The sequence below is a fragment of the Miscanthus floridulus genome, chromosome 5, assembly GCF_019320115.1.
Source record: "Miscanthus floridulus cultivar M001 chromosome 5, ASM1932011v1, whole genome shotgun sequence".
Lineage (NCBI taxonomy): Eukaryota > Viridiplantae > Streptophyta > Magnoliopsida > Poales > Poaceae > Miscanthus > Miscanthus floridulus.
In genome coordinates, this window is record NC_089584.1 from 15,099,783 (window position 1) to 15,114,971 (window position 15,189).

At 50.2% G+C, this 15,189-nt stretch overlaps 2 protein-coding genes and 1 pseudogene across 2 annotated transcripts; 1 reads left to right on the forward strand and 2 right to left on the reverse strand.

Annotated features, from left to right (window-relative positions):
* The first annotated feature begins 1,300 nt into the window (after positions 1–1,300).
* On the forward strand, positions 1,301–2,497 carry LOC136451593 (uncharacterized). Its single transcript, XM_066452288.1, has 2 exons — positions 1,301–1,777; positions 1,873–2,497. Exons 1-2 carry the CDS (start codon positions 1,540–1,542, stop codon positions 2,169–2,171), a joined length of 537 nt encoding a protein of 178 aa, XP_066308385.1. The 5' UTR covers positions 1,301–1,539; the 3' UTR covers positions 2,172–2,497.
* On the reverse strand, positions 2,297–6,022 carry LOC136454290 (uncharacterized; annotated as a pseudogene).
* A 5,055-nt stretch (positions 6,023–11,077) lies between these two features.
* LOC136451594 (uncharacterized) lies at positions 11,078–12,618 on the reverse strand. Its single transcript, XM_066452290.1, has one exon. It carries the CDS (start codon positions 11,637–11,639, stop codon positions 11,253–11,255), a length of 387 nt encoding a protein of 128 aa, XP_066308387.1. The 5' UTR covers positions 11,640–12,618; the 3' UTR covers positions 11,078–11,252.
* Between the last annotated feature and the right edge of the window lie 2,571 nt (positions 12,619–15,189).

Sequence of the window (15,189 nt, forward strand, 5' to 3'; positions counted from 1 at the left end):
GCTAGATGCTATGCTCCCAGGTGGACAAAATCAGTTTTTTGTTGCCAGTTTACAAGTATCTTGGAAGCCAAAACTCTAGTTCTGTACATATAATTTAGCTTTCTGTTGCTATGTTGGAAATGAGCATTCCAGTACCATTGGTACATATTCTACCATTCAGAGTTCTTAAATCGAAACAATCATCACAAAAGCACCGAAGTATCAAATTCACAATAATTACACTCTCAAATTGGCAAGAATTATCTAATCATCACAAACAAGGTTGAGCCACAATCTCAGTTAACATCAGTTACACATAGACAATTCAACACTACTACTTGTCTACTACTAGTCCCAACTTTAGAGTTCAGCTTCTCAAGGTATGAGGACAGCTGCGCTGTACGCGGGAGACAGCGCGGGCACGAGTTGAGGACAGGACGGCGGAGGCGGGCGATGGAGGAGAGCACTTTGCCGGAGACCTGCTTGTCTGCTCCAGTGCTGAGGGAGGCCGCGAGTAGCAACAGCCACCGGCCAGCGGCCATCTTCACGGGCACTGCAACACGGCGAATGAGGGCAACGGAGGAGAGAACTTTCCTAGGGACTTGCTTGCCTCCTCCAGCGCCGGGGAGAGGCTGCGAGCAGGGAGCAGCAGCTGCTAGCCGACGGACGACGAGCAGGACGTTTTCTAAATGTGGGTCGTGTCGAGTACATGGGCCGAGGCAAGAATCGGACGCCTTCCGGGCTTATTACCGGGAAAGCGATAACTGGCGTTCTGGGCTAAAGGCCGAGGCGGTCTCTATTTCGGCCCGGACAAGCGTCGGGACCACCCAGCCCATGAGTGAGAGGGGGCGCAGAAAGCCTGGGCCAAGCCAACTTTTTGGGCCCGTGCCATGGTGGCCTTTCCAAATTGAAACCCTCCAGCCCAGCACGGATCTCGGTCACTAGCAACCAACCGCTGCTAACACGTCATCTACGTACTGTATGTGCTACTATTTGACAATGGATCATCATTGAGAAATGGAGTAGTATGTTTGTACCGGTACTACGCAGAGAAAAATGTTTCATGTTTGAAACGGAACGATGCCACGCACTCTTGCGCACCGTCACCTGACACGCGACCACTGCACTCCAAATCCGGCTAACAAACTACTAGCACGGGTTCTGTTGGAGACGTGTCCATCAAGCGGCCTAGCACTCGTTCTCATCACACTGCTCCAGTGTGCAGTGGGCTGGTCGAGTCGTCGACATCCTTATCCTGCATACCAGCAGCGCACAAGGCCGGTTTGCGGCGCAAAACCAGTGGCTGCTGCGAGGGCGCGAGGCCATCCCGGCCAAGTGAGCCACAACTCCGCCGGTTTCGTTTCGCGCGCTTGCTTCTCGTGCCCCTGTCCGCTCACTTTATCCCTCTCGCCTCTCGCTCACCTCTCTAGTATAAATAAACTACCGGCGCAGCCTGCTCTGCTCGATCCAAAGCGTCCAGTCCAATTCTCCAATCCAAGCAGAGTCTCAATCGTCCAGCACATCCAGTTTCCTTCCATCCACCGTTCTACGTGTGCGTACATGGCGGCGGAGGCTAAGGCGGAGCCTGCAGCGGGTTTGGGCCTGACTTCAGGGAGGCCGCCGCAGCAGAAGACGGTGGTGGTGGTCGCTGTGGACGACAGCGACCACAGCTACTACGCGCTGGAGTGGACGGTGCGGCACGTGGTGGGCGCCGGCGGCATGGCGGGCGGGGCCGCCGACCTCGTCATCGTTCACGCCAAGCCCTCGCCGTCCTCCGTCGTCAGCTTCGGCGGCCCTGGTACGTACGTCCTCCGTCGTCAGCTTCCTCCGATCTCCTCTCCTCTCGGTCACCTGATCTTCCTCTGTTATCTACATGTTCGATCGATGGATCAGGAGCCGGCGAGGCGATCAGGTACGTGGACGCGGACCTGCGCAAGATGGCGGAGGCCGTGGTCGACAGGGCGCGCCGCGTCTGCGTCGCCAACTCGGTGCACGCCCTCATCGAGGTGGTGGAAGGGGAGCCCCGGTCCGTGCTGTGCGGCGCGGCGGAGAAGCACCGCGCGGACCTGCTGGTGGTGGGCAGCCATGGGTACGGCGCCATCAAGAGGGCGCTGCTGGGGAGCGTCAGCGACTACTGCGCGCACCACGCGCACTGCTCCGTCATGATCGTCAAGCAGCCCAAATCCAAATGAAAAAAAAAAAGAGAAAATGCCAGCCTGCTTGCAGCTTGCACTTGATGATATTGCCCAGTGCCAGTGGTAGTACTATGTATTGCACTTGCAGCGTGCGGCGTGTGTCCTGTGTTGTGTTGTTGTTTTCACACATCTGGATGGACGGTTTCATCTGCATGTCAGCATATGTGTCCAACAATATTTAGCCGTCTACCTATTGTGCCGTCTTGTATATTTCAAGTGTCAACTGTCATGTTTTCCGATTTCCTTGTGAGTTGCGACACCAACTCTCACAATGTGGCAATGGTTGGGCTAACAATTTGAGAACCAATGGTTCACGATTTTCCCGATAACTTGTTGATCAATGTATGGGATTTTTAACTTTTTGCCATCTTTACGGATGACATTCCTTTGTTTGCCACTTTTATACGCGTCCCTACATAATTGCTATCGTAAACATTGAAGCTCCTACGCTTTTGCCATTTTTGCTGACATGGCACGCTAGTGTGGCAGTGAGTCTGAAAAAGCCTACAGAGCATGCGAAATGACTTATTTACCCATGTTGCTTCTCTCCCTCTACTCACTGACGCGTGGGCCCCACACGTCAACTTTGTCTTCAACCTCCAACCATCACCACGCAGAGAGGGAAGGGGGAACTCGTGACAGGCAGCAATGGCGTACCAGTGGGCCGTGTGTACACCTTGGGGTCGAGCATCTTGGCGCCGGGCTCCGGCTGGTAGCTGAGGAAGAGGCAGTGCGGCGTGATCTTTGTGCGCCTTGAGCCCGGACACGTCGAACATCTCGCTGACGACCTCGAGGCGGACGGACCAGGAGCCAAGCGTGAGCACGACGGCGTCGGCGTCCACCACGGCGTCGCGCCCCTTCACCACGACGCCGGCGACGCGGCCGTCCCGGGCCACGACGCGCTCCACCTCGCCGATGACGACCTCGGCGCCCGACGCGGCGAGGACGCCTTTGGTGAAGAGGCCCGGGTGGACCTGCGCGGTGGTGTCCTGAGCTCCCTCGGTGGCGTGGCGGACGCGGAGGGGTCGACCCAGGGCGGGAGCCGCGGGTGCGGCGAGGCGAGGGCAGGCCCGGGGTGCGTGGGCAACAGGACGGAGAGCATGTGGACGAGCCTGGACAACGTCGGGGTGGAGTCACACCAGTCGAGCGCCAGGAAGCCGCCGGATGGCTGGAGGTTGAAGACAAAGCTGACGTGTGGGGCCCACGCGTCAACGAGTAGAGGGAGAGAAGCAATAGGGGTAAATAGGTCATTTTGCATGCTCTGTAGGCCTTCTTAGGCTCACTGCCACGCTAGCGTGCCCACCTGGCGTGCCATGTCAGCAAAAATAAAAAAAACGTAGGAGATTCACTGTTTGCGATGGCAATTGTGTACGAGCGCGTATAAAAGTGGCAAACGAAGGAGTGCCATCCGTAAGGATGGCAAAAAGTTATAAATCCCTCAATGTATCATGCAATTGCTACTAGAACTTAACATATTTTTGATAAACTTAGTCAAAGTTCGAGAGCTTTGATTTAGGACAACACTAAATTGAGAAGTAATTTGGAATGAAGGAAATACATACTATCGGTTCATACCGAGCCAATCGTCATTGGTATGCTCGATGTAGGACTAGATAGTTTTCTTTTTAGAGTTCAAGGGCAGGACGCCCCGGCCTTTCAATTATTATCAAAAGACCAAAATCTGTTACAGCTCAGGATTATCCAAAAGAGATCCCAGCTCCAGCCGGCAGCGGGAATACGGGATAAAACCACAGAGACCACAGCAAATTTGAACAAAAGGTCTAACGCCAGAACCATCGACATAAAAGAACTAACGAGCTAATCGAGCCTATTACATGTCTTTGAAATCTTCATTCAACGCCCCCCACCAAGACATTGCCGGGGGCCTCTTCATCACAGATAGATCTTTAGTAGTAGAGACTAGAGAGTAAGCATGGTCACGCGCCACTGTGCATACCTTGTGTGACGTATTTCACAAGGAGAGCAGCGACGGTGACGAGCTCACTACCATTGCTGAGCTGCTTGGCATGAGAGTAGGCGCTGCATCGGTAGCCCACGTGTAACAGCATCTCCAACCACACTTGGACGATCATCTCCAGCATGTCACCGGTAGATTTGCCTACTAAGCGATCCTCGCAGATGAGCTTCGCACCAAGTTCAGCTCCTGTTTCCCACGTTGCTGCATCATACCTGCCTAATACTTCAATAGGAGGTTGAAGTGTAATGGGAGGTGATCCAGTGCCCAATGTGTCCCCGAGGCGCCGTAGTGAGCTGGCCAGATCCTCGGCTGATTTGAATTCCAGAGCAGACAGAGCATCATTCTTGCGTTTTCCTTTTGGGGGCAGCATTGCATAGCACATCTGGGCATAGGCATTGCGGTCAGCGGAGGGAGGCAACATGTAGGGACGTGCTGCGAGGAGGAAAAGCATGTAATTGGAGAGCGCCTCGACCGCCTTGGAAAGATCTGCCTGTGCGTCGTCCTGATGCCGACCAGTGCCTTTTTGTTGCTCCTTGTACCAATGAATAGAGGTAGATGTCGGTGGCGAGGTGCCAGACGAGTATGCTCTCCTCTACACCCCAGTCCAGGTCATCGTACAGCCCCCACCTCTGCATCGCCTCTCGACCCTGTGCCATGATGATTTCATCTGGGTTCCATTTCTCATCTGGGTTCCGCCTTACATTCTTGAGCAGTTGCTTCACCAACAGCTGCTCGATGGAGGCGGAAACGGGGATGGACCACGAGTATGCCAGCATGTTCCACGGGTCCTCGACTCCCATCCATCTCGCGATCTTGCTGCTTCGGCTGGCCCTGCTGCGAGCGCACAGTTTAAGCATGTTGTGCTGCCCCAAGGAGCGCGACCAGCAGCACCTTCTTCTCCACTCTGCTGCATGGACGAGCCGGCGGAGAAGGGAAACTACACGGGCAAGCAGATGCCATATATTGCGTCCTTTTTGCTTGTGGACCCGCAGGGGCGGAGCACGCCGCATCTGCGGCCTACTCCATCCTTCCAGGAGCACGCAAGTCCCGCTCGAGAACATGACCCTCAGCACTGACGTGATCTCCAGGATGACGGGCCCAAACCAATAGGACATAAGTGACAGCAACATCTAATGTGCTGTACAATTCCTTGTGATGATCACCCAATAATTGGAGGAGAAACAGCACTAACGCACGCAACGACGGTGGCTACCAGGGAAATTATGCGGATGCAGAGGCCATGCCAGCTGTGCATCACAGGCGTCTTGGTGTAAAACACTTCGTGCATCAGCGAGAGCTGCATCTCGACCACCTTGTATAGCTCCTCTGCACTCAGATCTGTGCTTGAACCTTCAGTGGGTAACGAACCCTCTAACAGCAAGTCTTTGGGAACCTCAGCGCCCACACTCTCTCCCCGTACTTGAGGACGCCCACCACAAACACGAGGATTGTGGTCGGCCAGAGCAAAGACCGCAGGCCAAGGATGGAAGATTGGTAGATGACATGCAGCTGCCGCCACCTGCACGGCGAGCGTCTGCAAGTGGCGCAACCACAGCCGGTTGTCCTCGACAGCGTAGGCGGTGATGTTGTCCTGCCCACCGAGGTGAAGGAGCAGGAACGGCGCCCACAACGCCATCAGCTCATGCTCCGGCGACCTGCTGGTCACGGACATATGGCCCAGGACGTAGATCGCCGTCGCGTCAGCCAGCATGTACGCTAACCAAACAAAGACCCTTAGCACGCCGGAGTCGATGCACCGGCGGAACTCCGCCAAGATGAGGAGAATGGCCTGGAGCATGAAGCTGAGCAGCACAAGCAATTGGAGACCCCATTCTTTCCATGCATTCACCACGACCTCGGCTCCTGCCATTGATTTCTCTGGCTTGATTCTGAAATAGATTCACATTCACCCATCAATCAACACAAATTAGAGGCTCTTCTTTTTAACATGAATCAACGTCACTAGTCCTCGTTGGAGCACCCGCGCAAGGATGTAGCTCTCTCTTGATCCGCATAAGGATCAAGTGCTTTCTACGGGCTGATTCTTCGATACTCCGTCACGGTGAATCGTCCACAACCGCTCACAACTTGAGTTGAGTTATCCACAAGCTCCGCCGGATGATCACCAAACTTCCGATCATCACCAAGCCGTCTAGGTGATGGCGATTACCAAGAGTAACAAGCACGAACTCTCACTTGACCACAACAAGCCTAATAAGAAGGGTGGATGCACACTCGCTACTGTCCTTACACTAATGAGGTCTTAATCTTGGATTCTCAAATCTTAACCACCTCACCAGGCTCTTGCTCTCCTTAGCACTCTCAAGGGTGTTTCTCAGCTGAATAAATGGGCAAGAGACCTCTCTTGGATGAATAGAGAAGTATTTGTACCCCCCTCATTGAAAACGTACCGTTAGGAGGTTGAGTCAGCATTCTGCGGGGTGACCGAACGCTCCGGTCAGTTATCCCCGCCACAGAGCCGTTAAGTTGTGACCGGACGCTGACCTGCGTCCGGTCAACACTGACCGGATATGTCCGGTCACGAAAACTGCTCTCTGTAACCTTACTGATGTTGACCGGACGCTGGCACCCAGAGTCCGGTCACTTCGCTGTTCAACGTCCGGTCAGTAACCGGATCCTGACCAGCATCCGGTCAGCACTGATCGGACACGTCCGATCAGGAAACTCCCTCTCTAGAACCTCTCTGGAGTTGACCGGTCTCTGGCACCCTGCGTCCGGTCACTTTTCACTCAGCGTCTGGTCGCAACCAGACGGCTCCTGTTGATCAAATGAGCTAACCGGACTCACTCTCCAGCTTCCGGTCACAACCAGATCAACGTCCGGTCAGTCATTTGACCCTCCATTCACTTTTAATTCGAAATCATATGTGAATGAAGTTTGCTCTAATTGATCTTAGGGCTACTCCTGAGCTACCTAGTGGTAGATTTGACAAGTGTGCACCACACCTAACCCACTAGACTCACCTAAGTCAAGCTACTAGTCCATACCCCCCTTAATAGTATGGCCAAAGGAAAAAACAAAGTTATAAACTACTCTAAGTGTCTCTTCAACACCAAACGACACTTAGAACTAGTGCATCCTTAACCTTGTCGTCCATCTTTTGAAAACTGAAATGATTTCCATCGTAGGGGCATGACAACCATGATTGCCCAATCAATTGTCACTACCATGGCCTAACTTAATTGTCTCTGCAAAACACACGTTAGTCATAGTAATCTCATATTGTCATTAATCACCGAAACCCAACTAGGGGCCTAGATGCTTTCAGGGACTATCATCTTCTTCTTGAGCAGGTTTGTTGTTGAGATCAGGCAACTCCTCTTCTCCCTCTGGTGGTGCGTTCAAGTCTGGTATGGCCATGGATGAGGAATGGTTCAAGTGATGATGGCAAAGCTATGGCTGTTAGACTTTATGGACCCCTGGATTAGAAAAATGGCGCCTAGAGCTGTTGTTTGAATTTTTTTGTTTTGGCAAGTGTATGAGCTGGTGTTTTTGGTGCGCTGTATCTTATGCCATCCATGAAAAATTCAGTTCTGAGTGGGTAGTGCACGTGGAAACGTGAAAAGTTGTGTACTGGATCATTTGTTTATGCAAAAATACTTGTGAGTGGGAAGGAGTAACAAGGAGCTCATTAATGAGCATGTCATCTTAATAAACAGTAGTTTCATGATTGCTTGTAGGGCTATTGAGGTCTTTTACTATCATCCTTAGTCTCTGCTACAACTCCTATAACGACATGTATACTCGGACGGAGGGAGTACCTTTTTATTCTCATGCATCAGCAGCGTGACAAGTTCAAATGCCGATGAATGATTATCAAGGCCAAACTAACATGGTGAATTTAGCTATTTTTTATGAACGGCCACATTTTAATGGTTCTAGTTGAAAGCATCTAGGCCCCTAGTTGAATTTCGGTGATTAATGACGACACAAGATTACTGTGACTAACGTGTGTTTTGCAAAGACAACATGAGTTAGGTCATGGTAACGATGATTGTTTGGGCAATTATGGTTTTCATGCCCCTATCGATGGAAATCGTTTTGATTTTTAAAGGATGGACGACAAGGTTAAGGACGGATTAGTTCTAAGTATTGTTTGGCAATTGGAGAGATGCTTAGAGTAGTTTAGGACTTTGTTTTTCATTTGATCGTACTATTAAGGGGGGGTATGAACTAGTAGCTTGACCTAGGTGAGTCTAATGGGTTAGGTGTGGTGCATACTTATCAAACTTAGCACTAGGTAGCTCAGAAATAGCCCAAAGATCAATTGGTTTCAACCTCATTCACAAAGAATTTTGAATTAGAAGTGAATAGAGACTCAAATGTTGACCGGACACTGTTTTAGTAACGACCGAACTCACAGGTGCTGTGTTTGGTCAATGATCAGCGCGCACAGTGGAAGCTGAGAAGCGACCGGACGCTGCATAGTGATTGGAACCGGACGCACCTCTAGTCGTATCTGTAGTAGTAGGGCCTCACTATAGGGAGGACCGGACGCTGAACAGTAAATGACCGGACGCTGAGCAGTAGGTCAACATCAAAGAGGGTCTAAAGACCAAAATTCCTAACTAGACGCCTCTGGTGGATGCTGATCGGACGCTGGCCAGCGTCAGGTCACTCCAACAACCTTCCTGATAGGCTAACGCCACGTAGCCATTGGCCACTGACCGGACGTGTCTGGTCACTTCAACCGGTGCGTTCGGTCACCCCAAAAACTGCTGAGTTGGACAATAACGATTATGTTTTAAAGTGGGAGTATATATACTTCTTCTACTCGTCCAGCTTAGCTCTCTTGCCTATTTGTTCAGTTGAGAAACACCTTTAGACTACAAGGGAGAGCAAGAACCTAGTGGGGTGATTGAGATTTGATAATCTAAGATTAAGGACTTCATTAGTGCATAGGGAGTAGCAAGTCTGCATCCACCTTTCTCATTAGGCTTTTCTTGGTCAAGTGAGAGTTTGTGCTTGTTACTCTTGGTGATCGCCATCACCTAGACGGCTCGATGGTGATTGAAGACTTGGTGATCATCTGGCGGAGCTTGTGGATGATCCAAGTCATGGTGTGAGCGGTTGAGGGCGATTCACCACGACGGAGCTTGATCCTTGCGCGGATCAAGGGGGAGCTACACCCTTGCGCAGGTGCTCCGACGAGGACTAGTGGGGAGTGGCGACTCTTCGATACCTCAAAAAAACATCGCCGCGTTCCTCTCCTTCTCTTTACTTTGAGCATTTACATTTGAGTACTTCAATTCATGTCTTTATATTTTTAGAATTGTCATGCTAGAGTAGGATTGGAACCTAGGGTGCAAAACTTTTGTGCGGTAGAATAATAGAAACACTTCTAGGTACAAGGGGGTGAAATGGGCTAAGTATAGGGCTTAATTATTGAAAGAAATTTAGAGTTAGGCCAATTCACCCCCCCCCCCTCTTGGACATCTTTATCATTTCACTAGTAATATTGATCAAGATGTTTTCTCTTTTTTCTCATAGGCAGAGAATTCATAGTGTGTGATTCCACCACAACACATGCCGGTGAATGAGAGATTTGTCCATACTAGCTTTAGCTACCCGGCCAATTTTTCTCATCCATCATATGCCTCACAAGAAGTTACTAAACTAGAGGATACACCTATAAATTCAGCACCATATGCAAATGCTAATTACCATAATTCGGCTCTATATGTTACTACTCTTAACTCTAGCCGAATTAATGAAAATTCAGCAAGTGCACATGTACCTTCCTCAATAATGCAGCATATAAATAATCCCCTACACAACTGCAACGTTCTGGTAGCACTCATGTCCCATTACCAAAAAGATCTAAAAGCATTATTGAACAATGGGTTGATGTTGGATGTGAAACCTTGGTCCCCATGGGGCTTTTGGCTTCTCCTGATCTTGGGCGGTTGCATGATAGAACGTTTATATAGACTCATCATTCACTTATCCCTTGTTCAACCATCTTTCTGGAGGTTTTGATAATTTTTTCAAACAAAAACAAGTTCTTCAAATGATCCTCTTAACCGCTCAATGTGTATAGTCCTCACCAAGGAGCTTGCCTTCGGTGCATGGTGCCCTAGTAACGGCTCGCCAACAGCTGCCCACCTGGCCTTAAGCGCGACGATGGCTGCCTCGGATGTCAGTGATAGGAGAAAGGAAGAAAGGGGATTGAGAAATTTGGCTGGTTGCCCCCTTTTCTTTGGGAATTAAGGGGTTAATTTTCTCAACTGACAAAAAAATAAAAAAAAGATTAGAAAGGGGATTTGCCAGAGCTTTTTTTCTCTCAATCCCTTTTATCACTAGTTATAGGAAAAAGGGATTTCTTTTTCTTAATGGAGACGCTCTTAGAGTGTCTTCAACGGTATGAGCTAGCACTAGCTTTATTAAGCTAATAAATATGGTGGAGAGAGAGACTATCCTAAACATCGTGCTGTGAGAGAGAAATGCATCATGAAGTGTGGGAGACTATCTCTTGAGTCCACGATAGTCTCTTATCTTGTGTACTATTTAATGATTAAAAAAATTCATGAGCTACTCTAAGCTACACCATTGAAGACGCTCTTATAGCGCTTGGGTGGTTCATCATCCGCTTGGAGTCTTCATGTCATTGAAGTAATTACGAAGTTTGATGGCAAAGAAACTACCGGATGAATTATATATGCACGGCGGATCTGCACATCGCGTCCTCTGGTTAGTTGATTTGCTTTAGTTTTTGCAATGTATGGAGGACATACACTAAGGAAAATATACCCCGGTGTTCTTCCAGTTCCGGATCGGATTCCATACCAGTTTCACAACACATGTGCTGCTGTGTGTATCTTGTGTGTTTTATTATATTAACAAAATTAAATAAAATTCTGGCCAAACTATGTATGGAAACACACACTGCACACACACGGTAGTAGGTAGCGCAGGAGCTTCGCGTTTCCAAATCCAAACGAGGAAGACAGCAGCACGATCCAGCACAGTTTACACACATCGCAGCAGCGATGATGAAGCATCACTTTACTTTAGTCATGTACACTAACATCGCAGGGCGCCACAGCCGCCGCTCGCCGGCGTCGACCGACCAGCGCTAGCTACTCGTCGTCGCCGCCGCCGAGGAGCGCGGAGCGGTAGTAGAGGAGGACGGCGATGAGCGCGAGCGCGAGCGCGACGCCGACGCGGTGCACGGAGTCCGGGGACCCGCCGAGGGCGAGCGCGCCGGCGGCGCCGCGGTCGGAGGAGAGCACGCGGATGACGAGGATGAGCGCGACGGGGAGCAGCAGGAGGCCCGTGGGGCCCAGCAGGTCCGCAATCGCGGACTTGATCGCCTCCCCGCCGTCGCCCAGGAACAGCGGCCCTCCCACCACCAGACCCACCACCACCGCCATGATCACGCCGTGCGGCGCGCCGCCCATGACGAAGCCGCCGGGGCCGCCTTGCTGCTGCTGCTGGTACCGGTACTCGTCCCCCGGCCTCATCATCGTCCTCGATCGGGAGGAGGTGGGGAGTGGAGACGGAGGTGGATCGCTGGTGGGTGTGGGTGTGGAGGTCGGACTCGATCAGTAGTGCGTGATGGCCTGGTGGGAGGAATTGAGTGTGTCGACGACGAGACGAGGAGGGAAGGGAAGGGAAGGGAGGAGAAGAAGGCGTGTGGTGTGGTTTGACCAGGTGTGCGTGTGCTAGCTCATGCGATTGGATTTGATCCTTCGTCAACCATCGGTCTCTCGAGTGTCGTCAAATCGACGATTTCTTCACCTGATCGATCGACCTCCAAAGTCAATATTAAAAGTAGATTGCGAGCTCTGCTGACAAGGCAACGGGGCCCTTAGCCACTTAGAAATGGTTACAACATGTTCTATACCCGTCGTAAACAATTTACATGGGTGACGTATGGTCAAGCTCTCAGCCTCAATCTTACATCAGCGAGAGCCTGACACATCTCCTTGCAAATGCAAGCTTACATCAGCGAGCTTGACATTTTGTTGCGTTGCTTACTGGAGTATTAGCGACGTAATGTACATTTAATTTGGAGGTAGGGACCTTACCGATCGACAACCTAGATCAGCATGCAGTGCAGCATATATATGTATAAGCACGGCATGTCGTTGTCGCACCTGACAGGGGCTGACCGGCCGGGCGGTGAAACCATGCCGACGACCGCGCTTTAATTTTGCAGCAGATTAGAGCGAAGAGGCCAACGTACGCATATATGGATGCGCGGCGGCGCGGCCGGCATGCACGCCGCCGTGGATGATCGGCTAGTTGTTGTCGTGGTGGTGGAGGGGCTTGGTGATGGCCGGCTTGAGCATGGTGGACACGGGCGGCCTCGCCGCGAAGGAGAAGGCCACCTGGAAGGCGTCGCGGGAGGCCGACCGGAGCACCTCCAGGACCACCCGCCTCGCCGCCGGCATTTCGTATCCTTCTCGATCGCCTCCTCGTTCGGCTATCCTATCGACTATCGTCGGCCTGCACGGCTGATCGAGGATCAACCAGCGACGGAGCACGGCTTATAAAGGGAGACGACGGATCGGACACCATCCACGCGTGAGTCGAGGAAGGCTAAAATTGGGTGGGCAACGAACAAATGCTAAGCTGTTTGTTATTCATGGAATCCAAGGCTAGCAGCTTAGCGATCTACTAATTCGGGATATATGCTGTGGTGTCAAAAAAAAATTTGGGAATGCTGTACAAATGCACAATGACAGTGGCGTACGCATGCCGGCACGCACGTGAGACGTGACATATTTGAGTTCATTTATTTGATCGAGTTTGAGACGTGACTAATTGAGACACGAGAGCATGAGCTGCGTTGGTTAGGGGCGTCCGATGGAAGGGCATCTGTAGGCGCGGCTGTGAGAGACCGACTGATGGGCTCCTTCTGGGGACGCCGTCCGCTCCCTCGCGGCCTGGGCCTGGGCCGACTGCGAACCTGGTCTGCGCGGAGAGACGTGAGGAGGGATGACGGAGGCCGGGCCTTGCGGTTCAGGCCACAGGAGAACGAGGTGTGGGCAGCAACGCCGCTGATGTCGCTGATGGCCTTACTAGGCCATGGCCCATGCGGATAGAACGCTAGGCTGCAGGGGATGGCGAGACTGTGGGGCCGGTGGGAAGGCTCGGAACAAAGGGTTGGGCTGCCAATGTTGCTGGGCCAAAGTCGGCCTAAAGAGTTTGGCTATGGAAAAGAATGGGTTTTCTTTTTTTTTTTGAAACTAAAAGAAGGGGTTTTCTAATAAAGGATATAAACTCTAAGTAAAAACCAAACTAAAACCAGATAGGCTCCAGAGTCCAGACAAGCACGCATGCCAGAGTACTTGAGATGCACATGATTTGGTTTAGAAATTTGGTTTTAGGAAACATGTGTTTACTTAAACTGAATTCAATTCCCCTTTTATTTCTGAGAAACAGAAATTGGTGTTAAATTCTTTCTAAAGCTTGACTTGGTCATGTCACGTTATGCAAGGTTTTAATTCGAAAAATCTATGTGTCAATTTTGAAATAGGGTGATAGGGGAAGATTTACAAGGGTTTCGAGCTAAATTCTACATGCAATGCACATTTGCACAAAAAATTCAAAAGGTTGGTATTTTTATATTTTATATAAAAACATGGATTGTTACACATCTAGTTGGAAGATAATATCTCGGTTCTGATGTTCTCCACAGCATGTTCCCCACCAAAATAATCGTGTTCCACATTATAAAATAACATCCCAAGTTCTTTGTTCCCGTTCCCGCTCCCTGATGGGAACATAGCTTTTAAGAGTCTGCTACTGCTTTCCCTCGGACCCTCTCTTTACTTCTTGGCTCCATTATTTTGGACATTTTTTCCTGCTGCTTGCTACTGCTCCTGGATTCCATGGGGACCGATGCTTCTGCTGACTAACTGAGAATTGCTTGGTTTCTATCGTTGCACTCGGAATATCTTGCTCAAAGAAGCAACCACGAGAGAGGACGCCGATACAGGTTGCAGCCATCAAAATGCATGATATCAGAGATTCGTACTGCAAGTTTGCCAGATCTCTTGCGATAGAACTCGAGGAGTAGGAAGGACTCTTTGATGATTTTCAGCAATAGTGATAGTAATAAGACTTATAATGGATAAGATGTGTGTGTATGATCACTTGCTTGAAATAGCTGCAGATGTATATGACGCTTCAGCACAATCATTCTTGTGTACATCTGATGTACTTATGCAATTATAAAGGAATCTAAGTGAAAACTTAACATGTCACTCCTTTCTGTGGAGAATGTTCATTAAGAGATGAGTGACTCAAAATCATTGTCACTCCTTTTTTAACAATCTGCATAAGTTCACATTTGAAGCACCGGAATAGCAGAACAGCAATGTCCATGCCGGAGTCCATAAATCACAGCTTCTTCGACATTCTCAAACTTCTACAGCACAAGTGATGCCTAAACCTACTGCATCTAGCTAGGGAAGTCTGTAAGAAGCTTGAGACCATGTGTAAGTGCAAATGTGCGTATGAACATAAAGTTCCAATTTTGTAGCCCTACAGAATCACATTTCAACGCACTGGCAGACAGGTTCTTCAACTAGCAACTAGCAAACAGTAACACATGGATCTAACAGAGAACAAGCCGTTTTTATTTAGATTCCAGCTAAAAAAGGGGGACGACGGACACCATTCGTGAGTCGAGGGAGGCTAAAATTGGGTGCGCCATCTGTTGTTATTCATGGAATCCAAGGCTAGCAGAGTAGCAGCTTACTTATTAGGTAGTGATCTAATTCGGGATGCTGTTTGCTGTAGAAGGTTCTTCCATCTCCACTATCGGTGATGTTTACAGCCTGGGCATACTACTGCTTGAGATGTTTACAGGAAGAAGCCCGACAGATGATATGTTCCAAAGATCATTGGGTCTACACAAGGTTCTTCCGTCTCGGCCTGTTCGTTGGTTGGTTTCTGGGCTGGTTGATGCTGGTTTGTTGTGAGAGGAAAATACTGTTAGCTGGCTGGTTTGGGCTGACTGAAACCAACAAGCGAACAGGGCGAGAATCTGGGCTATAACCGATA